General features: G+C 43.4%; 1 protein-coding gene across 1 annotated transcript in view; it reads right to left on the minus strand.

Moving 5' to 3' along the window:
* PAPPA2 (pappalysin 2) overlaps positions 1-22,018 on the minus strand; it is a 288,944-nt gene extending 266,926 nt beyond the window's left edge. Inside the window, exon 1 of the mRNA XM_019918648.3 lies at positions 20,128-22,018. Within this exon, the coding sequence (XP_019774207.1) occupies positions 20,128-21,043 (916 nt within the window). The 5' untranslated portion in view covers positions 21,044-22,018. The remainder of the gene's footprint in view (positions 1-20,127) is intronic.
* Between the last annotated feature and the right edge of the window lie 1,825 nt (positions 22,019-23,843).

The raw sequence follows: 23,843 nt of genomic DNA on the forward strand, positions 1-23,843 counted from the left end.
GCTGATGTGAAGAACACTCAGCTGAAAACTCTGCTCCAAGCCAGTGGCTTCCATCTCCATTTCTTCCTTTTTCTTGGTTTCCCCACTAGGTATGTAACTGGTGGAGGAGGACTCTGTATTAGAAGAGAGTGTAACGGAGAAGGGAAATGAGATGGTCCAGGTAGGAGCTGCTCTCAAACAAGCCAGTCAGACTGTTCTGACTGCTCACCTCCTTCACCAGAAATCCCCTCTGCTCCCCTACTGGAATCTTCTGCCAGTTGGTTTTGATAGAATAGGGTCCCCTGAACACAAGACCAGATAGAGGGCGTTACACTTCAACAGTGTTCTTGGCATCCTAATGAGGACAGTATCCACCCCAGGAGTTATAAAAGTCAATATGAAGTGAGAGCAAAAGGAATCTTCTGAGAACTGTCAGGAACCAACCTGTCCTTGGCATTCCTATTTTATGGTGATGACAAATGGGGAAAAGGAGCAATTCATACACTTTTCCTTCTCAAAGCAGAAAAGTGTCTGTGTTTCAAGAACATTATGCAAACTTTGATTTCAGAATGTTGAAATAAATGGAAAAGCCAAAAAATGTCCCCGTCTGAGAGCCTATGTAAGCCCAATGCTGAGAAAGATGCACTGAGACTTCATTCTCATACGCTTCCCGATTAAAATCCTGATCTACAGTCAACATGTCACTTTCCTAACAAACACCACCATTCCAAATACAGTCTCAACCCCACAAATAATGCTATAGAGCTCCCTTTGCCTGAAGTGCCTCCCACCTATGGATGTGCCCTTCAAAATTAACCTAAGCTTCACTTTGTCCATGAAGCCTTGCTTGACCACTTTAGTCAAAGGAGTCTTCTGCTGACCCTCATGGTACCGCTGCTATTTTCCCTATTTATCCAAGCAATCTGAAAGTTCCTGGAGGACAAGAGCCTATCTTAAACACCTGTGAATTTCCCACAGGGTGAAGGGAAGACCAAGTTTTAGTTCCTACATTGCACCTGCTCTGCTATGAAAGTCAAATTGAGTCATGAGAATCTTGACTCAGAGAAGGAAGATATCCCACCAGTCTCGGAGGTGAGTGGGTGGAGGGCAGGGGTGCCCCTTGATCCTGCAATTGCATCTGACCTAGAGGTATGATGCAAGGGGGACCAAGTGTTCCTTCCACTGTGCATCTACAGGTGCTCAGACTTTCCCATGATGCTTTCCCCAGCCATCACATAATAAGCTGCTTCCTTCTGAGTCCTACAAGGTTGGATTACAGCACATGTGGTAAAACCTGTGGAGAGATTTTCTTGGGCAAAGCCCAATCCTGGAGGGAACATTCATCCATGAGAGAGTCTTATAGAGGAGATCATTTAACTACAGGCCAAGGTAGAAGAAGATAAAGTCCAGGCAAAAGTGCTGTCCTTGGCACAGAAATGGCCATGGAACCTCAATTCCAGGAAAGCCCCAGAGCAGAGTTCTTCTCTGTACTTCTGGGAGGGTTAAAATCGGGAGTGAAAGCTCTGCTTCTCCAGGAAGGCCCACTGGCTTCCAGAAAGGTGAGGCTCAATAAAAGAGAGAAGTCACGCACAATGTCATCAGCTCTGGTAACTGAAAAAACATGCTGTGTGGTGCAAGTTTGTTTTTAGGAGGAAAATGAGCAAAAAATAGGGCCAGGTTAGGTCATGATCATAAATCAACCTGATACAAGGCAAGGTTCTTTCTCAGGATGTTATGCCTATGGCCTTCCTGCACATCTATCTGCTGCCTTCTGCAGAACTACTTACCCAACATCCCACCCCCCAGGGAGAGCATAAGGGGAACAAAAAGGGCCATGGAGGAGGAGGAGATAGGCCATCCATCAAAGGCCATGCAACCTGGCAGAGAGCAGGGCTGTGTCAGCAGGAACAGTGGGAGAAAGTGAAAAAAGAAGCCCAGGGAGGTTTTTTTCAGCTGTTCTAGAAGACTTTCCTTCAAGACAGGATTAGGCTCAGCTTTTTAACCATGAGCGCAAGCTTTTACAGAGTGGGAGAAAAACCTTCTGAGACTATTTCACTAGCATCTTCCCAGAAAAATTTTAAATCTCTCTTTACAGTCCACTCTTCATTTTAGTCATGCACAAAGATGACAGAAACCAGAATGAGAATTCCCCAGGCTTTCCATAGGCCACCCATGCATAGGGTGAGAGCTGATAAGGCAGATTGGCAGGGAGAGGAGAGGGCTTGCTTTGTCATTGCCTGAGAGAGCAGGGAAACACAGTATGGTGAGATTGGGAGACAAGAATCCAAAGGCATGCGCAACCTCAGAAGAGGTGGCTCGTACATAGCAACCATGGAAAGTAATTAGCGAGGTTCCTGACACAGAGTGTCAATAAATGTTAGCTACTCTTAAGGTTATTATTGTTACTGATGAGGAACAGAGCGGACATCGGGAGTTAAATGAAAAGCACCACCACCTTCTACCTTTAATAGGTAGTGCCTGCCGGACCAGACTGAAAGTGCACACAGACCTCCTGAAATGCCAGCTCTAGACCAGAGCTGCTCAGATTTTAGTGTGTGTATGGAGAACATCCAAAGTTAATATTAGCAGCAAAGTTAATATTAAGAAGTGAAGAAGAAATTAAGAGCTTTCCAGATAAGTAAATGATAGAAGAGCTCATCACCGCTAAACCAGCCTTAAAAGAAGTGTTAAAAAGACCGTTTTAAGATGAAAAGAAAGGGTGCTAATTAATAACAAGAACACATATGAAAGAATAAATCTCACTGGGAAGGTAAATATATAGTAAAGGTAGTGGATGAATCACTTACAAAGCTAGTATGAAAGATAAAAGCCAGAAGTAATAAAAATAACTATGATTACAGTAATTAGTTAAGGGATAAGCAAGATAAAAAATGTAAAATGTGACATCAAAAAGATGATGTACTCTCCCCCACATGGTGGGGAGAGTACAAAAAGATGATGTACTCTCCCCCACATGGTGGGGAGAGTAATAATGTAAAACTTTACAATGAGATGAAACTTAGTTGATATCAACTTAAAATAGACTGTTTTAGATACAATTTGTCATATGTAAGCCTCATGGTAACCACAAAGCAAAAACGTATAGTAACTACACAAAAGATAATAAAAAGGAACATATGAATACCATTGAAGAAAGTCATCAAATCACAAAAGAAGACCAGCAAAAAGGGACTTCCCTGGTGGTGCAGTGGTTAAGAATCTGCCTGCCAATGCAGGGGACATGGGTTCGATCCCTGGTCTGGGAAGATCTCACATGCCGCAGATCAACTAAGCCTGTTCTCCACAACTACTGAGCCTGTGCTCTAGAGCCCGTTCTCCACAACTACTGAGCCCACGTGCCACAACTACTGAAGCCTGTGCAATCTAGGGCCCGAGTGCCGCGACTACTGAGCCTGCGTACTGCAACTACTGAAGCCTGTGTGCCTAGAGCCTATGCTCTGCAGCAAGAGAAGCCACTGCAAATGAGAATCCCACACACCGCAATGAAGTGTAGCCCCAACTCGCCCCAACTAGAGAAAGACAATGCACAGCAATGAAGACCTAACACAGCCAAAAAATGAAATAATTAATTATTTAATTAAAAAATAAATACATAAATAAATTTTAAAAAAAGAAGACAGCAAAAGAAAGAGGCTACAAAAACAGCCAGAAAATAATTAATACAATGACAATAAGCACATATCTATCAATAATTACTTTATCTATCAATAATAACTAAATTCTCTAATCAAAAGATTTAGAGTGGTTGAATGGATAAAAAAAAGAAGATCCATCTATATGCTGCCTACAAAAGACTCACTTTAGATGTAAGGACACACATAAGCTGAAAGTGAAGGGATGGAAAAAGATATTCTACTCAAATGGAAACCAAAAGAAAGCTGGGGTGTCTGTACTTATATCAGACAAAATAGACTTTGAAACAAAGACTGCAATAAGATACAAAGAAAGCTGTTACATCATGATCAAGGGGCCAATCCAATAAGAAGATATAACATTTGTAAGTATTTATGCACTCAACATAGGAGCACCTAAGTATATAAAAGCAAATAATAGCAGATCTAAAGGGAGAAATAGACAGCAATACAATTATAGTAAGGGCTTTAATACCCCACTTGCATCAATGGATAGATCATCTAGACAGAAAATCAATATGGAAACGTTGGCTTTAAATGACACATTAAGACTAGATTGACTTAACATTTACATACAGAACATTCCATTCAAAAGCAATAGAATACACATTCTTCTCAAGTGCACATGGGACATTCTCCAGGATAGATTATATGTTAGACTACAAAACAAGTCTTAACATGTCTTTAAAAATTTAAGAATTGAAATCATGTCAAGCATCTTTTCTAGACACAATGGTATAAAACAATAAATCAATTACAAGAATAAATCTGGAAATTTTACAGATATGTGGAGACTAAATAACATGCCACTAAACACCAATGGGAAAATGAAGAAGTAAAAGAGAAACCAAAAATACCTTGAGACAAACAAAAATGGAAATATGATGACAAAACTTATTGGATAGAGCTAAAGCAGTTCTAAGAGGGAAGTTTATAGCATGCCTCAAGAAACAAACAAACAAAAATCTCAACTAGACAATCTAAATTTAGACCTAAAGGAACTAGGGAAAAAAGAACAAGCAAAGCCAAAAGTTAGCAGAAGTTCTGAAATGTTAAAGATCAGAGCAGAAATAATAACATAGAGACTAAAAAGATAATAGAAAAGATCAGCAAAATCAAGAGCTAGTTCTTTGAAAAGATCAATAAAATTGATAAACCTTGAGCTAGACTCCTCAAGAAAAAAAGAGAGAGGACTCGAGTAAACAGTCAGAAATGAGAGATGTTATAACTGATACCACAGAAATACAAAGGATTATAAGAGATTAATATAAACAATTATATACTGACAAATTGGACAACTTTAAAAAAATGGATAAATTCCTAGAAACATACAACCTTCCAAGGTTGAATCATGGAGAAATATAAAATTTGACAGACCAATTACTAGTAAGGAGATTGAGTCAGTAATCAAAAACCTTCAAACAAACAAAAGTGCAATACCAGACAGCTTCACTAGTAATTCTACCCAACAGTCAAAGAAAAATTAATGCCAGTCCCTCTCAAACTCTTCCAAAAATAGAAGAGAATACTTCTAACTCATTATACAAGGCCAGCATTACCCTGATATCAAAACCAGACAAGGATACAACAAGAAAAGAAAATTACAGGCCAATATCCCTTATGAACATAGATGCAAAAATCCTCAACAAAATATTAGCAAACTGAATTCAACAATACATTAAAAGGATCATACACCACGTCAAGTGGGATTCATTCCAGGGATGTGAGAATGGTTTAACATCCATAAATCAACAAATGTGATACACCACATTAACAAAATGAAGGACAAAACTCATATGATCACCTCAATAGATACCGAAAAAGCATCTGAAAAAATTCAATTTCCATTTATGATAAAAACTCTCAAACAAATTGTGTAGAAGGAATGTAACTCAACATAACAAAACCTATATATAATAATCCCACAACTAACATTGTACTCAAAGGTGAAAAGTGGAAATCTTTTTCTCTAACATCAGGAACAAGACAAGAGTTCCCACTCTCACCACTTGTATTCAATTTGGTATTGGAAGTTCTAGCCAGAGCAATTAGGCAAGAAAAAAATAAAAGGATCTTAATTGGAGAGAAAGTAGTATACTTGTACCTATTTGTAGATGATATGATTTTATATATAGAAAACTCTAAGGATTTCACTAAAAAATTGCTAATACTAACACATGAATATAGTAAAACTGCAGGATACAAAATCAATACACAGAAATCTGTTGTGTTTGTATGTACTAATAATAAACTATCAGAAAGAGAAATTAAGAAAACAATCCCATTTACAATTATATCAAAAAGAATAAAATACCCAGGAATGAATTTAACCAAGGAGGTGAAAGCCTCCTTGGAAAATTATGGAAAATATGGAAAATTATGACACATTGATGAAAGAAAATGAAGAGGACACATATAAATGGAAAGATATTCTATGCTCATTGGTTGGAAGAATTAATATTGTTAAAATGTGCATATTTTCCCAACCAACCTACAGAATCAATACAATTCCTATCAAAATTCCAATGGCACTTTTCACAGAAATAGAACAAACGATCCTAAAATTTGTATGGAAGCATAAAGGACCCCAAATAGCAAAAGCAATATTGAGAAAAACAGAACAAAACTGGGGGCAAAATGCTCCCTGATTTCAAACAATATTACAAAGCTACAGTAATCAGAAGAGTATGGTATTGGCATTAAAACAGAAACAAAGATCAATGGAAAAGAATAGAGAGCCCAAAATAAACCCACACATATACAATTAATTCATTTATGACAAAGTAGCCAAGAATACACAATGGGGACAAGACTGGCTTCAAAAAATGCTGTTGGGAAAACTGGATAGCCACTTGCAAAAGAATGAAACTAGACCACTATCTTATATCACACACAAAAATTAACTCAAAATGGACTAAAGCTCTGAATGTAAGACCTGAAACCATAAAACTCCTAGAAGAAAACATAGGCTGTAAGCTCCTTAACATAGATCTTGGCAAAGATGTTTTTAATCTGACACCAAAAGTAAAAGCAACAAGAACAAAAATAAACAAGTGGGACAATATCAATAAAAAAAAGCACGTTTATTGCCGCATTACTTACAATAGCCAAGATATGTAAACAATATATGTCCATCAATAGATGAATGGATTAAGAAATTTTGGTATATACAATGGAATACTACCCAGCAATGAAAAAGAATGAAATCTTGCCATTTGCAACCACAGGGATAGACCTGGATAGCTAATATGCTAGGTGAAATAAGTCAGACAGAGAAAGAAAAAATATCATATGAGCCCTCTTATATGTGAAATCTGTAAATATATATAGGAAAAGAAGAAAAACAAACAAAAAAACCCAAAAGCTCATAGATACAGAGAACAGATTGGTGATTTCCAGAGGTGGGGACTGGAAGGGTGAGAGAAATGGGTAAACTGCTTTTGGTTTTGTGTTTTAGTTTAAAAAATTGAATTAAAAAAATAAAAATTTAAAATTAAATAAAAATCACATTTTAGACGAATATTCAGGAAAACAGGAAGGTGTTTACAGCCTGTTTATTTTTAAAACTATGTAAATTCTAAAACAATATATATACTTTGATCTAAATTTTATAAAATAACAAATATGTGCTTATTTTCATAAATGCAGATTCATAGGAAAAAGGTTTCTTAATTTTTATATTTAACACATTTTCTACAATAAACAACCTCTCTGAGTCCATTTACTTATCTGTAAAATGGAACTAATGATAATGCCTCCTTCATTTGATGGTCAAATGCATTAATATAGGTAAAACCTAATTACAATAAACACTCAAAAATGTAAGCTGTTATTAATTATGGTTATTTTTATCTTGTTTTCTGCTGAATCTCCAGTATCTACAATGGAGCCTGACACACATTAGACACTCAGTAAATATTTGTTGAACAAACTGATTAATTAAGAATTATACACTTCATGTAGGACATTGGTAAAATTAAAATCAGATATTTTGGTTGGAATAGATCATAAGGGACATTAAATAAGAGTTAACCAGTTTTGACTTACACTCTGGATGACAAATCAAGAGCCACTGAGGGTTTTAAGTAGCTAAAGATAAGACATGGCAGAAGGAAACCTACTCAGATCTGCTTGTTAGAAAATTGTAATGATGATGCTAGAAAATTTTAAGTAATAATGATAATGCAAGGACAAAAATAAGTTACCTAGTAAATTGATTGTTGCCATTTCTATATGGCTTGGAGGTTATTTAAAGGAATTCTGCACTGTTTGGAAAAGCCTAGAAAGCAAAGGGCTTGGGCCACCGTGACCCCCAGAACTGCAAAGAAACAGGCCCAGCACTGCCACTGACCTGAAATCAATCTGGGGCAGCAGGAGCCTCCTTCCTAAGGAAGTTTTCTTGATCACCACAGCAAAATGCAACATTGCTTTAAGCATTCATTACCTACTGCCTGGGTGGTTAGCTATTTTCTTGCTAAAAAAGTAATCCACAAGGGCTAGAAAAAAAGCTACCTGGATAGCCAAGCTGGAGTTCTAGTGTGCCTTTCAGAGAGTGGCCAATGTATTTTGGGTCCTCATGCACATCTCCCAGGACAATCCTGCCTCATCCCAACTTCCCCAGACTCTCCCAGGCCTTAATCCAGACCCAAAAATGGCTAAGGGGAGCCAGCCCAGCAGCCAACTGAGAATCCCAAAGGTGGTTAATACTATTCTAGTTAATAGAGCAGACTGAGGAGTGTGATCCGCTAGATCAACCAAACTTAATAACAGTACAACCTTGAGCAACATTGAGCAATTTCTCTCATTTTCCTCATCCATGAAATGGAGATAATAATGATACCTAATTAATAGGGTCTGAGGGAGGATTAAATTAATTCACACATGTAAAATAATGAAAACAGTGCTTAGCACTCAATAAGCACTCAATATTATTATTCACTTGTTAATATTATCATTTTAATATATATAGGCCCTATCTCTCCAACTGTATCATAAACTCCTTGAGAGCAAGTAGTCCTGTCATACACTAACTTTGTGCTCAATAAAGATCTGTTGAATAAATAAATTAGTAAGTGAGAGAATAGATTAAAAAACAAATTGAGCTAGGTACTTCCTGTTTCCGGGCCACCTGTTGTCCTCTTTTTTTTAGACTGGCAAAATTAACTTTCTCTAGGAACAGTCTCTCCTTCCCCTCCCACAAGGAATAATGTGAACAGATGGATACACAAAACAAAATTTCTAGGGGGACAATGAGAAAGAGACAATGCATACAAACCAGAAGAAGCAAATAAATAGAATAGATAATTTCTGAAAGTTTAGAAATAATCAAGTTGCAACTACACCCAATTCTTCTAGGAGACTAGTTCCTGGTCAATATTTATCAAGTATAGATATATTTGGTGGGCTGAGGAAGGGAAAGTTGAGGTGGAAGATAAGGGTAACCACCCTTTCTAGTTATTTTCGAGTGAATTTCAAACATTGTAGCCATCTTCCAAATCAATAGGATTTAAAGATTACCATGTTTTCCTGTGCCTACTTCCAAATAGAAAAATTGACTTCACAGTTTGTAAGACTAAATCTTGCCCTGTGTTTGTTCAATCATTCATTCATCCTCTTATCAAACATTTATTGGATGAGTTTTATTTGCTATCAATGCACTAGGTGCTATGGATATAGCAATGAAAAAAGTACAGCCCCTGACCTCAAGCAGCGCCGGGGGGGAGTTAGCCTAGGAAAGAAATAGTGTGGCAGTAGGGCCATATCTGTCTAACATCAGTCCCCAGCACAGTGCCTGGCACACAGTAGGAGCTGAAAGAATATCTATTGAATGAATAAAAAGTAAGATGGGACTTGCAGTAAGTTGACCTAAGTGTTTTGATAAGGCTGAGTATAAGGTGTTAGGAGAATTCACTGGAGAACAAACCTATATCAGTGAGACCAAGGAAGGTTTTCTAGAAGAGATATCATATTAACTAAAAACCAGAGAGTGACTAGAAGTAAGTTCAGTGAATGTGGGTTTGGGGAGTAGTTTCTTGTTAGGAGAAAAAGTGCAAAGGGCTCAGGTCAGAAGCCAGGGAAAAGAGTGGTGTATCTGTGTCACTGCTAGTAGTTTGGCATTGCTAGAATGTAACTAAGAGTGTGTGTGTGTGTGTGTGTGTGTGGTTTTGAATGTGTGTGTGTGTGGTGTGCATATATGTGCATGTTTAAGTATGTATGTATGTATGTATGTAGGTGCACGCACATGTGCACACGTGTATGGATGGGAGTGTGATGAGGGCAGTGATGAGCCTGAGGACATAAGTAGGGTACCATATGGCATACTAAAGAAGTGGACCTTTATCCTGAGCTCACATGGGGGTCATTCAAGGGTTTTAGGCCAGAAAGTGACTTGAGCCGCTTGGTATTTGAGAAAGCTTAAAAAAAAAGTTCAGTCAATTAGCTGAAGAATGAATTGGCCTCTCAGGTGATAGATGTCCAGGATTAGTGTACTGGCTGTGGGGATGAATAGGACAGGTCCACATGAGATTATAGAGGTAGAACAAACAAGACTTGGTGAGTGATTCCTGGTATTATATGTGATGTTGAGGAAGGTAGGGGTGAGGGGTACTGGAGTGGGACAAGAACCCCCAGGGTTCTGGCCTGTGTGGAAAGAGCTCTTTGCTGAGATCAAGGAAACGGGAGAAATGAGACAGGTGGAAGGGTTCAGCTGAGACATGTTGGGACCCTTTGCTCCTTGCTGCTTCTTCCATAAAAATTAGAGACAGCTTTGCACTGTGGCTAAGAGCATGGACCCTAGGGACGGAGCCCTCAGGTTCAAATGCTGATGCAGCACGAGCAGCTGTGTGTCATTGGGCAACGTCCTATTCCTCTCTGTGCTCCAACTTCTCCATCCACTTCCTTGAGTTGTTCTGAGGAGCTCGTGAGTTAACATTTTCAAAGTGACCATAGTCATATGTGGTTCAGAGAAAGAACTATGTAAGTATTTGTCCAATAAAAATCCTTTCAATAATTTCTTGAAACAACTGGGCATGCTTTCCATTTCTGCTACCTCATCTTGCTTTATTCTCCTGTGTGTTTATGCTGTCTTCTACTTTAGATTACTAGTGCTTTATTACAAGACCTTGAGACTTGGATCTCTCCTACCTTAAAAGAGTCTCTCTAAACCTGTGTCTACTTCTGACTCCTACTCCTTCCCCTCATAGCCACTTTCATTGCAGAGTGTGCTAGACCCTGCTCTAGGTCTTCACAGCCTCCCATCCCATTCATACCTCCATTTGCTGTAATGTGGAGTCCTCTCCCAGCCCCCAACTCCAGGGTGAAACTGCTCTCTCTAAAGCCTCTGATGATTTCCTAACTGCTTCATCCAATGAGCCCACTTCAGACCTGATGGCTTAGTGGGTGCTCCTATGCCATCTGACACTTTATCTCCATCCTTCTCTCTTTTCCCCAATTCTGCTGCCTCCCAGGCCTCCTTCAGTCTCTCTGGTTTCTGGCTCTCCTTCTCTAGCCTCGAGGAATTCTCAGGCTCGCTGAGACAGGACTGGCCCTCCTAGAGGCCGAGCTGTTATGGTACAGTTACAGGTCAGCTCCCACTGGGCAGTGAGCACCTTCCAGGTACAGCCCCTGCCTTGCTCATTCTTGATTCCCCAACACGTGACGTAATGCCTGATACTTCACCTAATAGGAACTCAATAAATGTTGGATAAATGAATAAATGAATGGATGAATTAACAAATAGAAACCCAAAAAGGTATGTTTCTTTGCTAACCTGCCCAAAACGTACCGCAATTACTTGTATGAAAGTTAGCAAATGCTGAGCCACTGCTTGAATGATGATTCACTAACTGATTAAGTTTTAAGCTCTGTGACTTCCCACTCTGACCAGCAACTGGACTTCTGATCCAAAATTGAGCCGCAATTACTGGTCTTGATATTCCAGTTGGTTGCCATGGCAATGCTTCCACTTCAAAATGCTCTGAAATTTTGGGTTCCAGTGACCGTATTGTATATCTGGGCAGAACAACTTTTCTCTACGACTCACTTCTGACTCATAAAGAGAATTGGGATGCTTTTGTTTGCCCACTGGGCTTTATTTCCTGGATGTTCTCTTTTTAAAAAAATCCAAAGAGTAGGATTATTTTAAGGCAGGTAATGAAAACGAGAAGGAGGGGATGCTATTAGTTTTTTGGACACAAACTTAACATAGAGATATGCTTTCTAGAAGGTGCTAGGGTCATGGGGTGTATGATGTGAGCAGGAAGGGGTCTGATGAGCCCCCAGGGTAACCTAATCCCATGTACTGGAGCCCAGAAGCATGGAATTTATGCACTTGTTTATGGCAGCAGACACCGAAGCTAAGGGATGTTCAGGGTATTCAGGCTCAAAATCCAAGCTAACGTGCTGCCTTCCTCTCCTGTTTATTTTGCCTCCTCAAGGCATGGACTAGGATGGGAAGAAGAAGGAGCAGGCCTGCTGGAACACACGTCCTGAATGACTCAGATGGGCTGCCAGCCCCAGAGGAACAATGAAGTAGAGCACAAAGGAGGGAGCAGAAGGTGAAGAAAGACAAAGCATTGCCAGTGATGGGCAAATGGGTGAATGTATTTGGGCCGCCAAAGGTGATTCCTACTTTCCAGCTTCACCCCTATTACTCTTAAATATTTCCAGCCTGACAACCTGTGCTCCACCCAAGAACTGCACCGAGAGTGCCCATAGGTTTCCATCATCCCTGAGGACTGAGAGAACACACAGCCGACAGAGAATGAGGAGAGAGCGGCCAATGGTGGCATGTGGATCAGCCGGGACCCCTCCGCGCTGCACTGTCTCCCTGAGGTTGCGAACGCAAAGAAGGGAGACAGTAACTGAAGCTGGGGATCAGGACAGGAAGCGCAATAAGCGGTGTCAGGCCCTGAAGCTGCCATGTGATAAGGAGGATGATCACACAGTCACACTCGGAGGAAACACTTCTGTGCTGCCACCTGGAAGTGAGTCTCCTTCCCCAACCTGCACCCCGAGACACCTGAATGACTCCAGAATCCCAGATCTCATCCTTGTGAGTCAGGCACCAGGTCCTGAACAGAGTGGGCCACAGGGAGATGGCAGTGCTTAAGCACCCAGAGCTGGAATCCAGGGAGAAGTTCAGGACATTATAGGGGAGCCATATGGCCTTTATTTTCCCTTCTCCCCTCTGGTTCTCTTCTTTTTTTCTTCCTGAAGGAGCTGATGCATCAGAATCCGATGCACTGTGACTTTTGAGGGGCTGAGTGTTCCCCACGTGCATGTCATTTGGGGCTCATGCACGTGGAAAGTCATAGAAAGTAATGCAGTTCAGGCCAAAGGAGAACTCCCGCCATACAGAGTCAGGTTCAGGGAAGAATGGGCCATCTTAGGATGCCCTTGAGTAGCTGGAGGACGGAGCTTGATGACAGCTCCCATCTCAACCAGTAAGGCCCCCCTCTGATTGCAGAGGCCTCAGCACAGAGGTCCATGTGTCTACTCATTGTATGAGACAACATCACATTTCTCAAAGACTACCCAGGTGCTACCAGATGTAAGCAATGGCCAAGCCCCAGTCTTCAATGAGGCCACAGAAGTCTTTTTAATTTTAGTGGGTCAAAATATAAAACCAAACCCTCATGCATTCTTGGGAATTGCAAAATGTTCAACATAGTTACCATATGCAATTCCACTCCTAGATGCCTACTCAGCAGAAATAAAAACATAAATCCCCTTGTGTATGGTATTCATTAGCAGCACTATTCATATAGCCAAAAAGTGGAAGCCACCACAATGTCCATCAACTGGAGAAGAGATTTTTTTTAAAAGTGACATGTCTAAGGAATACTACTCAGCAATGAAAAGGAATGAAGCTCTGATGCATGCTAAAACGTGATGAACCTCAAGTGAAAGAAACCAAATTCAAAAGACCACATATTACGTGAAATGTCCAGAGTAGCCAAATCTATAGAGACAGAACATAGATGAGTGGTTGTCTCTGGTTATTGTGGATATGGGAAGGAGGAGAGGGAAATGGGGAGTGACCACTAATGGGTAAGGTGTTTCTTTTGGGTAGAACGAAAATGTTCTAAAATTAGATTGTGCTAACAGTTGCACAACTCTGCAAATATTCTAAAAAACATTAATTGTACAGTTTAAATAGGTGAACTTTATGGTATAAAAGTTTTATCTCGATATGCCATTTATAAAGAAAGAAAATATAGTTGACCCTTGAACAACACAAGGGTTGGGGCACCAACCCTCCATGCAGTCAAAAATCCATGTATAACTTATAATAAGTCCTCCGTATTCCCAGTTCCTCCATATCCAGGTTCCACATCCTCAGATTCAACCAACCACGGACCAGGTAGTACTGTAGTATTTACTATTGGAAAAAATTCCACATACAAGTAGACCTGCACAGTTCAAACTCATGTTGTTCAACGGTCAACTGTAAATAAACAGAAACTCCATCTGGAATGCTCATACAGAAACCATCAGGACTTGTTTTCTGCAGGAAATTTCTGGGAAGTTTTGTTTTTACTTGAATAAAAGGTGTTTCCCTACCACTGATACTGTCAGTCTCTCTGTAGGTATTATCCTGGACAGGGTAGGACTAGGAAGCAAAGAAAAAGAGGGCTATGGAAGAAGCATGGCATGCAGGAAGAGTCCTGAATACCAGGTGCTGGCAAACTATGGCTCACAGGCAAAATTGGGACTGCCACCTGTCTTTAAAAATAAAGTTTTACTAAAACACAGCCATGCTCATTCATTTACATATTGTCTAAGGCTGCTTGCATGCTCTAACGACAGAACAGTTGTAACAGAGACTACGTGGCCTGCAAAGCCTAAATTTTTTACTACTGTGCCTTCACAGAGAAAGCCTGCCTACCCTGCTCTAGATTCACGAGTCTACTTAAGTCTTAAGCCTTGCTGCTTAAATCACGGTCCACATACTAGCAGCAGCAGCACCTAGGAGCCTGTTAGAAACGTTCCCCCAGACCTACTGAAATGGGATCTGCATTTGTGTTAGTTAGCTGTGTTAGTGCAAGAAGCAGATGCCAAGATGGGGTTCAACATACAAGGATTCTGTTAGGAGAGACAACTAGGAGAGAAAACAGGGAGGGGGCCTGAAAGGACTGGGAGAGCCATCAGTTCATGGTACAGGTCTGACCTGAAGGAAGGAAAGAGAGAAGATGGAGTGGAAGAGAGAAGATGGAGTGGAAGCATTGTAAACTGCTATACAGTCTAAAGAATGATCTGCAAGGCCACCACGAGTCCTCAAGGCAGAGACAACTATCAGAGGAGATCTGAATCTCTCAGGAACTGGTTTTCCTTATCCCTGCCACACCAAGGCATGTGGCCTCAGTGGAAATGCAGTGACAGATTCAGAGCACAGCACCTCTGTCCTTGGGCAAGGAAATGCCCCAGAGTTGGCATTCTCATTGCATCCGCTGCCAGGTGTATTCCCATAGCAGCAAGGACATTTTGAGAAAAATACCAGGTGATCTCTATGCATATTTAAGTTTGAGAAGTAATGCTCTAGAACAGGATTTGGCAAAGTCTACAAAGGGCCTCACAGTAAATATTTTAGGCTTTGCAGGCCATACATTCTCTGTTGCAACTACTCAACTCTGCCATTCAAAGTGGGAGCAGCCACAGAGAACACACAAACAAATGGGGGTGGCTGGGTTCTAATAAAACTTTATTTACAAAAACAGGCTTCAGCTTTGGACACACATAGCACACACAGCCTTCCTTTTAAATTCTCTTCATATCTATGTGGATACTTCTGTGTGTGAATCTGTGAAGCTCCACATCCCACATCAACAAAACTCCTCACCCTGAGGACGCCACCCCCTTACTGGGAGAAGGGGTTGTTACATCGTCCTGTGAAATCTCATTTCTCAGGTGTCATTCAAAACAAAAAAGCTATAAATACGCCTTAAACAAGGTCAGCAGATGCTAGCTACCAGGAAATCCAGAGAGCTCTGGAAGTTATGTGAACTGCATGACACGGACATATTTCTGGAAAGTGAGCATAGATTCCATCATATTCTCAGAAGAGTGTATGATCCCAGAAAAAGCCTTGGACCATTGTCCAATGTATTAAATAGTATTGCCCACGCTAAAAATAAAATGATTTTTTAAAAAAACAGAGTCCTTTCAAGCCACTGATTCTACAGTGTTCTCAATCATCTTGAGACCATCTTGCCAAAAACCCTATCTACCGTCATTCCTATTTTACAGATTAGAACACTAAATTCCTAAGAAATTAATATCCTAACTGAGGAAGGACTGCAGGTTGGTGGGTTAACACCAAAGATGCATTGGTTAACACACTGCTCTTAGCCATGATCACCTCCCGCTGTTAATACCACTTCGTAAATAAATTCCACGGTCAAGCCTGTGTTGGGCACTTTACATACATGATTCAATTAAACATTGTAACAACTCTGCAAGACATTGTCTCATTTCTCAATCTGAGGACACCAAAGCTCAGAAAAGTTTAATGGATTGCCACAGGTGGCAGCACTGATTAAGTGTCAGATGGGGTCTGATTCCAGGTCTGTCTGACTCCCAAATTCTGCCCTGGAATGTCCTCTGAAACTTGGATCCTCAGAAAAGGAAAACTCATCTTCCAGTCAGGGACAGTTTCTTAGACATCTTTGTATTCCCCACAGAGCCTTGCCCTGCTTTGCATGGCAAGGCACTCAATAAATATTTGTTGAGTGAAGAAACGTGGGCTCGGGCTCCAGTTCTGCCATGGACTTACTGACTCAGTCTCCTGCTCTTGGAGCTGCAGGTGGTTACTCAGCTGGGCAACTTCAGGGAACATTTGAAATCAATTAGGGGTGAGGAGGAACCTATTAAAAGGTCCTCTTCTGTGTATGTTGGGGTTGAAGGAGAGGAAAGGAAGTTGAGAAGGAGAGAAACAGGATGGTTTCAGGGTTGGGTGCTGGAGCTTAAAGATTTCACATGAGGATGGAACAGAATTTGGCTTAAGTCCACTGCTGAGTTCCAACAGCCTCTCCAGATGGGATCCTGACCTCCAGCTACTCCTTGGTGGCCACAAGTCCCTGAATTGCCACGCCCCCGAGTAGTTACTTTGATGGAGGCCCCTACGCTGGAGCAGCCACTCACAGTCTTTTCCTAGGCCCTCTTGCCTCACGTCAGAACTACAGGAGATTGGCAACTTCAGAAGGTCTAACTTGCAGGGGGCCCAGCACCATCACTCCCCCTCCAGGGACCAGAATCTTACCCGTGAAAGCCTGTGAGGCCTGCACTGTCCTTGGCTTCAAATGAAAGTATTCCAACAATCCATCCAGAATCCAACTTCCTATTTTGGAAGCACGTGGGAGTTAGGGGTGGGGGGAGGGAGGTAACTCTAGTTGATTTTGTTTTCTTTACCAGATTTTACAAGTGCCAGTTAGTCACAACCCAAAGAATGCCACTTTAGCCCTTTCACATAGGCCCTGCGGAAAGACTTGTATGAAGCTGACCCTAAGGGATGCCTACCAACAATGCTCTGGGAGGGGATGATTAATTACCTCCCAGAGGCCGGGGGGGGGGGGGGGGTGGAAAGGACAGCCCTCCGAGAAACCAGACACATTCCCCACTGCGTGGCTTCCAAGGCACCGCCTACTCTCCTGTGCACGAAGCAACGCTGCCACCTAGTGCCCTGTGTGGGAAGTATTCCCTGAGGTCTCCCGGAATCTCAGGGGGGTTCCTCTACAAGGGCTGGTGCAGCTGAATCACTTAAGATATCTGCCAAGGAGAAAATGCCCCAGGTTTGGTAGATGGAGGACCGGGAAACTGGGTCTATGTTAAGTAGGTAGAATCTGAGGTTTGAGAGCTGTTGGAAGAGAGTATGGGAGTCAAGTTTTGCAGCATCTTGGGTTATCCTCAGTGAAGCAGCAGAACTTCCATGGTTGAATTGTATTTAGCTCTCAGGAACACAATTCAGTTGTGGTCATTCTGCACAGCTGAAGGCCAACCAGCCCAGGAGCGGGCAGTGACCAAATAAAAGGACCAGTGCTAGGGTCGGAGAGGGAATTTGGGCTGATCTGTTGGTAGGAGTGAGTAAGTTAGTGAATCGGAGACCTTTATTCCGGGAGGAGGGCGGTGGGGGTGGGGACTAGCCTTGGCCCTTCATGGTTCTCAGCCCTGGGGCCCCCAGAGGAAGTGTACGGAGCTGAGCACAATGAGCAGACAAGGATGCCTATGTCCTTGGGAACCCGGTTGCTAGAATCCTAAAGAATGAAAGCCTTGTTCCCAGCCCCCAGACTTTTACCCTAAATCTCTCCTGAATATTTTCTGATGTGCACAAATCTGAACAGAGATACAGGGTGGGAGGTGGAGAGGAGACAGACCTGCATATTTCCTGCCCTTCTACCTTCCTGGTGTGGACCTATAGGGGAAATACCAGCACACCTCCAGGAACACTTTGATTTGAAGAGAAAGAAACCTCCGAAGCTAGACTGTCTGCGAAAGAGTTCCTGCCTAATTTTACACGCTTAGGGAGGTTATGAGGATTCAGATGGGCACTTTGGAGAAGGATCTGAGTGTGTGCTGTGGCAGGGTGGAGGTGGGCACAGGAGGGAGAGGTACGGGCTTGCGGGGCAGGGGGGTGAGGGAGGAGGTGCATCAAGGAAGGCTGTAATTGGAATCAAATCCTGACCCTGTTCTCCCTGTTGCAGAGCATGAGACAGAAGGACATAAAAGGGATGGAAAGATCCACTGTCCAGAATCTGTTCCCTCAGGTTTTGGGTTTTAACAACTCAAAGCACTGGTCTCTTAGAGCCTCCCTCCTATATTCCTGCTGCATCCTTCTCTGATTCTTCTGAGCCAGGGAACTGATCCCAGGTCCCTATGCCGCTACTGCCAGAGGAGGGGTAAGCAGAGTGGTAGGCCCCGGTCTAGACTGCAAGCACACAGTTTCCCTGGCAGATGGGTACTAGGAAGTGAGATTAGGCAGCAAGAAGATGTCATCTGGGAAAAACTGTGAAGCTGCCAACTCTGATCAGATAATCATCTCATTATTTCTTCCATTTGGCCCCAGAATAAGGATTTCCTTCTACTCTTTCTCTGCCCCCACCTATCTTACAGCCCAGCCCCTTCTCTATCCCCTCCCTTCACCCTCTCCCACCCCAAAATAAAATCACGCAAAACCACAAGACTCTAGAGCGCTCAGTGTCTGGGAATCCCAGCTTCCAAAAGAGAAATCACAGCCAAAGAGGGGGAGACAGCGTGTCCGGAAGGGATGTTCCAGCAACACCCCATTGCAAGAGGCTCCCTCCTTCCAGATTTCTTTCTCTAGTCTGAAACTTATTTGCAGGCATCCAGTAACCTGAGAAGTTTTTAATACGGGGAGCTGTCAAGCCTTTGAGGGGTTCTGGAGTTCCATTCCCAGTCTGCCTCTGGCATACCTCTCATTCCTTCTGTTACCCCCTCGATGTCACAGGACTGGCAAACATCAAACGGTGTTGCAGACAATCCAGATTAATAAGATTTCAATGGTTCTACTAGGTGCCTAGCCTTGTGTGAGGTTCTGTCACGGGGCGGGGGGGCTCCAGAGGGATAATGGGAAACTGAATGATGAAGTATCACATCTAACCCCCAACCACCCCTTGCCTGAAACCAATCCCCCCACCATCGAAGTAAGGCAAAGGAGACATTCCTAACCCCACTCTTTTCTTTGTCTTTCTGGGTGACTTCCCATGAAAGCCAAGATCTGGGTATAGAGTAAAATAAATGTGGGTAGTGTTCCCAAACACTGCCCCTGATTAACACCATAGAGTTATACAAGGTGCATTTTAGGTCCCTTTTACAACGGCCAGGGCAAGAAGCCAGGGTCTGGCTTGTGAGTGCCCACCTTTTCCAGCAGACCTTGCTCTTCCTAGGCTGGACTCACTCATGATTTTTAGGACAAAGCAAAGGGGACTCAAGGACCTGGACAAGGTAGTAGCTTTCTGCTACATCCCAGGGCTGCTCAGAGAAAAGGAAACCAACCAGGACCCATTGGCTGTGTACCTGGCAGCCTTGTTCTCTTGCCGCCTAGCCCAGCCCAGGCTTGACTCGCTGCCCAGGTCTTTACACTTTCATGTAGTTTCAAAGTTGCCTGGGTATCTCATACTGGACTATGAGAAATGGAGTGTGACACCTCTTCCCCACTGACAAAGAACCAGAGATCTTCCCCTTTAAAGAGGGATAAGAGAGTGAGCTGGAGGTCTCCTAAGTGCCAGCACAATGTATAGAACCACATGAGATCAATACAAGGGACAAATGCTCTTGTGGTTACAGAGTCATTAAGGTAGATGATGTCTGGAATCCTGCTGCGCAGATGAATAAAGGCCCTTCCCCCTCTCTGCTCAGCCAGCCCTCCCTGGCCCTCCTGCTCTGTCCCTTTCCCCTCCTTGCCCCCAAAGTCTAACCTCAACAAAAAAGGAAGCCAACCCTACCCCCGCGGACTACGGAAAGCCCAGGAGTGGGTTATTACCTGCAATGATGGCTGGGCTGTTCTGTCCTCCCTCCGGTTTCACCCAGGCTTCCACTGTGAACGCCTCCCGGGGAATGTCAGCCAGCACTTCTGGACGCAGCAACAGCTGCTCCCGCCTCCCAGAGAAGTACAAAACAGGCAATCCTCCTTGGGGGCTAAAGGTCTCTGCTTCCCAGTCGGGGTCCCCTCCACCATTCTGGATGCCGCCCTCCGAAGAGCTGGTTCTGACCCCATAAATAAGGGGATGCTTAGACCAAGGTTGGAAGTGCCGGGGAACAACACTGGGGTCTCCCTGCACACCTCCTGCCTGCCCCTTCGCCACCTGGCGCCGCCGCCTAGTCTTGGTCCGGCCCTTCCTTTGGGTCTCTGGTCCGGGTTCCTTCTGGCGTGGGAAGGTGGTGATCTTGGCGGCAGCCAAGGCTCCGTGCTCTTGAGTCCCAGCCTCACCTAGAGGCTCCTTGGATCCTTGATTGCCAAGATAAGTGTCATCATCTCCCAGTAGCTCCGACTGCCCAATAGGACCATCCTCTACCCACAGGGCAGCTGGCCGCTCAGCCTCACTTGTCACTCCTGCACTTCCAGTCAGGTCTGGGGGAACAGATCTCACAGCCATTCCCTCGGCGTCTGGCTTACTGCGCCCTGCATGGTACGTTCCTTGATCCCCCGCAGGGTAGGGCCTCAGGTAGTTCCCAGGTCTGCTGGGGTAGACCCCAAAGAGGTGATGCTGAGGGGCAGCTCTGGGTCTTCTAACCCTGGCCCCCAGCCAACAGCGTTCTCCTTCCAACAGCACCTGATTCAGGTGTCCTCTTTGAGCCAAGGATCTCTTGCGTGTCCAGCCCAGCTCAGAGCTGACAGTACTGAGCGCCCACCCAGCCAGAATCACCAGGCTTATTCTCAGAATCTTTAAGCACATCATACCTCCGCTGGCTCTTTATACAGAACCAGAAGTCAACTTCTGGGTACCACACCAGGGTGATGGAGAGAAGAGAAAGAGAGCTGGCAGTAGATTCACAGTCACCGGGCAAACTGTTTTGTTCACGGACCAAACTTTTTCAAGCAGCCCCAAAAGAGAACCTCTTCTGGCTACCTGCGCTGGGTGCTGGGCCAGCGTGGCCTCTGTACCTCACCCACCGTATGCGTTTCCCTCACCCTTCTCCCTTGACCTCTCTCTCCTCGCTCTAGTTTAGTCCTTGCAGAATGAAGTTCGTTTCTCTGGGTTCCTATGAATTTCTTCCAGAGAGCTCAGGTTTCTCTCTTTTTCTTTCTTCAATAGCCCCTCCCCTCGCTGATACTAGAAGAGGGACACATGGGCATAAGCCAAAGCCCGTCAAATACACACTCACTCACAAACACATACCGCTCACTACCTGAAGTCATTCCAAAGAATCTTAGCTTCTAATTTTCTTTTCTCTCTCCTTCTTCCTTCCCTAGGAGTTACCTTCTCTTTGTAGTCTTTAACCTCAAATACATCCACCTTCCAATAAACTGCTAGAAAAACTGGTATACAGACACACAGAATTTGATGCTTATTATCTAAAAAGCCAAAAAGAATCTGGGGGCACAAAAATCCCAGCTGGTACTTAACCTTCACTCTCCAGATGTCCTCCTCAGCCAGCTCTCCATCCAGCCTCCAGTCTGCCTGTGCAGGTCAAAATGCTTCCCTCAGCTCCGTGCTTGGGGTTGGTGAGTGTTAAAGGATTTTTGTTTGTTTGTTTGTTTTTTTATCCCCTTCTAACTTGTTGCTGTGTTGTAAGTCTCCGTAAAGTTCTCCTTTGGGGTGCCAGTCTGGTGTCCTAGTAACCTTATGAGTCTGAGAGCCCTTGACTTCACCTTCTGTGAGTCTTGTGGGTCCCTGGGAAGATGGAAAAGAGAGCGAGAAGAAGAGCATAGCCTTCAGGGGACCTGTTCTCTCCGGTCCCTCCTGCTCCCCTCTCTCCCTTTCTCTCTGCCTGTAATTCTCTTCTTGTTTGTTTCATTTAAAGACAATGATGATGTCAAAGCTAATAAGTTCGGTGCATCTCTCCACCTACTCCCTGTCCCCTCCTCCCTCCTGAAAACCTCCCCACCTCACTGAGGCACAGGGGACAGACGCCACTCTTGGTTTCCCCAGTAAACATTTCCTGCTTTCTCTTCCAGCAGCTGCAGCCTACACAATCAATAGCCAACAATCAATACTGTTTTGGAGCACTCTTTTCTGTGTGTATTCCCTCTCTCTCTCTCTCTCTCTCTCTCCCCCCCCCCCCCCCCCCCCCCCCCCCCCACACACACACACACTCTCTCTCTCTCTCACACATGTGTTGTGAACAGACTTGCTTACTGCCTGATAAATCCACACCAGGCTTTAAGGGACCACTTGCATCTTTCTTTTGTTTTGCCACACACCTCCTATATTTCTTCTTATTTCAATCATTTGGGATTTAAAAGAACAATACCCCAAATTCACTTTATATGAGACATTGGGGGAAAGGAGAAATCAATTATCCTGCTGCAAGAAGCATTCAATGGAAATGCCGTGGATTTGTGCGATACAGGTCTTCTTATTCTCGCTCAAGTTTCTCACTCTGAAGTTACTAAAAGTCACCATATGCTGAGTGAGCAAATAAACAAAAGAGATGCTCAAAATAAGTAAATTACAAAAATAAACAGCTAGACCCAAGCAGCTATTTTTTAAATTGATTTGAAATGAATGGATAGAATGTGGAAGTAAATAATGTGATTTTAACCTCCATAATAATGTTTGCCTAGATGTAAGCTATCTCAAAGAGTCCTACCGCCTAAACACAAGTGCGTGTATACACACACACACACACACACACACACACACACACACACACACACACACACAGCATGATTCTGAATTCTCAACACAGGTAAGGATGTTTGACCACAGGTGAGTACAAAACAGGTAGAGAAATATATTGGGTCCTTCATTCCATAGTAAGAAAAATCACTTACAGTTCTAAAATCACTGCTTGTGTTGCCCACATATAAAACATGCAGCCCACATATTTTGGAGTCAGATCACACTGCCTCTTTTGCCTTGGGTCTCCCCATCGTCTTCTAAACTCCTCTCCTCTGGCTAATAACTGGCTTACGTGCTTTAAGAAGGCTGTATCCTAAGCACCCCATCCCTGGCATGCCCTGTCTCCCTAAGCAGCATCCACTGAAGCCTCAAAGCAAGTCCCCAAAGAAGATATCCATCCAGGCACGTGGATACCACTACACAGAAATCCCTCAATCCTAGACTGTCCTTTTTCCTCTTATCATCTCCCTGTCTCCCTTCACTTTTCTGACTCAGCCCTTTTCCCTCCCCCTCACCCCGAAGCAGCTCAACAGAAATTGGGGCTTTGGTAGAGGGTAGAGGGAGATTCCAGAGAAAGACAGAAAAGCAGAGGAGATAGAGACATAGAGAGAGAAACCAGGAAAGAAAGGAGGGAAGGAAGGAGAGGGACCTTCGTTGAAATGAAGGGAAGATACCCAGGTAAGAAAAGAAGTAAACTCCCCCCTCCCTCATGCCACCCCCAGGACCCTCAGAAAAAGGTTTCATACCATTCATTTCAGGAAGGAGGGCTAACACAGCAAGGAAGAAGAGTTCCGCCGTGCTTTTCTCCCCCTTTTAGTGTGTGAATGATCTTGCATCCCCTATAGGTCTCTCCTGGCTCTCAGCTGCTAGTAATCCATTCATAAGGTTTCAAGAAGCTACACGAAACTCAAGC

This window comes from Tursiops truncatus, chromosome 1, assembly GCF_011762595.2.
Source record: "Tursiops truncatus isolate mTurTru1 chromosome 1, mTurTru1.mat.Y, whole genome shotgun sequence".
NCBI lineage: Eukaryota > Metazoa > Chordata > Mammalia > Artiodactyla > Delphinidae > Tursiops > Tursiops truncatus.